General features: G+C 42.0%; 1 protein-coding gene across 1 annotated transcript; it reads left to right on the top strand.

Annotated features, from left to right (window-relative positions):
* Positions 1-1,049: 1,049 nt before the first annotated feature.
* LOC127193214 (olfactory receptor 19) lies at positions 1,050-1,979 on the top strand. Its single transcript, XM_051150519.1, has one exon. It carries the CDS (start codon positions 1,050-1,052, stop codon positions 1,977-1,979), a length of 930 nt encoding a protein of 309 aa, XP_051006476.1.
* Positions 1,980-2,203: the final 224 nt, after the last annotated feature.

Below are 2,203 nucleotides of genomic sequence, written 5' to 3'. Positions count from 1 at the left end.
AAGACATACATTCTGAAAGCTCAGAGTAAGGCAGAAAGCGTACTCTGCGGGGAGGGCTAATCTGCTCTTGTCCACCTGACAACCAGTTGATATTTGTCTTTCTATACGTGGCATTCTCGACAGAATCAGACACACTAGTGTTTCCCTGTGGAACCCAGCACACTTTTATTACACAAATCGAGTAGATTAGTAGTTTTCAGAGGCTAAGGAGTGGGAATAAGGGGCAGGGCAGCTTAGGTAAGACAGGGAGTCACAGCAGAGGTTGTACCCTACGTTGCACACTGGGGTGGGTGACTGTAGTCTCTAGACTTGATTGCTATGTCAGGTGTACATGTATTACAGCACTGTATTGTGTAATACAATATATTCAATTATCATGTGTGAATTCAAACTCTAATTAATCTTGGATGGTACAGGAAAAAAAATCTTATATTTCACATCTGTTGCTCTCTTCCCCTTGCATTTTCTCCCCAAATGGAAGCTCAACCTGTAAGTATGTGAGCACCAAATTGATGAAATACTTAACTTCTGAGAAGTTTCATTTGATGTTTTATTGTTTTTGTGACCCGCCCTGATGGGATGCGACTGGGTTTGAACGCAGCCAGCACCAAAGAAGCTTTCCCTCCTTTCAGTCTCTCAGGAACCACTTGAGCTAATTAGACAATATTACCCCCGGAGACATTTTTTCTTTGTTTGTGGAGCTAATGTATTATACTTATTTAATCACTAGATAGAAATGATTATGGCAAAATTTAATCTCAAGGTTATATATAGCTCACAGCCAAGACTAAATTGCATTTCCAAACAAAGAATTCATTACATTTGTAATACATGTCTTCTTGGGTAAAGGCTTGGAGCGAGATAGTAGTTCCAAATGAGTCATACCAGGGCATGCCCTAAAAAGCCAACTGCTTATACACAAAACAGGAGTCACCATCCTAACAGTATACTATAAACTATAGCTTTTCGGTCAGGTTAATCTTGTGTAATGTTTTACATAGTAATGTAATTGCATCAGGTTACTTTCTCCTTTTTGTTATACTAGCTATATGGAGTTGGAAAATGACACACACATTTCAAAGTTCATTCTCCTGGGAATTTCAGAGGACCCTCTATGGCAGCCCTTCCTTTTTGGACTATTTTTGTTCATGTACCTAGTCACTCTACTTGGGAACCTGCTCATTATGGTTGCCACAGTTACAGATTCCCATCTTCACACGCCCATGTATTTCTTCCTTTCCAACTTGTCCTTTGCTGACCTCTGTTTTACCTCTGCCAGCATCCCAAAGATGCTAGTGAGCATACAGACACATAACAAGGTGATAACGTATGAAGGCTGCATTGCCCAAGTGTACTTTTTCATTCTGTTTGGAGTTTTGGACAACTTTCTTCTGGCTGTGATGGCTTATGACCGTTATGTGGCAATCTGTCACCCTCTGCACTACACGGTCATCATGAACCGCCGCCTCTGTGGACTACTAGTTTTGGGGTCCTGGGTATCCACAGCATTGAATTCCTTGCTACAGAGCTCAATGGCGTTGCGGCTCTCCTTCTGCACGGACTTGAAAATTCCCCACTTTGTCTGTGAGCTTAACCAACTGGTACTGCTCGCCTGCAATGACACCTTCCCTAACGACATGGTGATGTATTTTGCAGCTGTCCTGCTGGGTGGTGGTCCTCTTGCAGGCATCCTTTACTCTTACTCTAAGATAGTTTCCTCCATACGTGCGATCTCATCATCAGAGGGGAAGTACAAAGCGTTTTCCACCTGTGCATCTCATCTCTCAGTTGTTTCGTTGTTCTATTCTACACTTTTGGGGGTGTACCTCAGTTCCTCTGTCACCCAAAACTCACATTCAACGGCACGAGCATCTGTGATGTACAGCGTGGTCACCCCCATGCTGAACCCGTTCATTTACAGTTTGAGAAATAAGGACCTAACAGGAGCCCTAAGAAGAGTTTTCAGAAGGAAGCCATGAGAGAGACACGTATCAGGAAGAGCCTGTTGCCTTGGGTAGAAAAATCTAGGCACTGCAACTCTTTAATCAAACAATGAAAGAGAATTTCATCTTTCCACGTGTTTCCTAGAGTTTTGGTTTCTTTTAACTGCTTTATTGGTTTTCTCTAACATCATTAGTAATTTTTTTCCTTCTCTGATATGCAATATTTTCCAATTTTCCAGTATTCATCCCAGTATCATGTC

Source organism: Acomys russatus, chromosome 8 (assembly GCF_903995435.1).
Source record: "Acomys russatus chromosome 8, mAcoRus1.1, whole genome shotgun sequence".
Classification (NCBI taxonomy): Eukaryota; Metazoa; Chordata; class Mammalia; order Rodentia; family Muridae; genus Acomys; species Acomys russatus.
This window is presented reverse-complemented; position numbering and strand designations above follow the sequence as displayed.

Coding starts and splice junctions, on each gene's coding strand:
- LOC127193214 (XM_051150519.1), top strand. CDS start 1,050: ATGGAGTTGGAAAATGACACACACATTTCAAAGTTCATTCTCCTGGGA.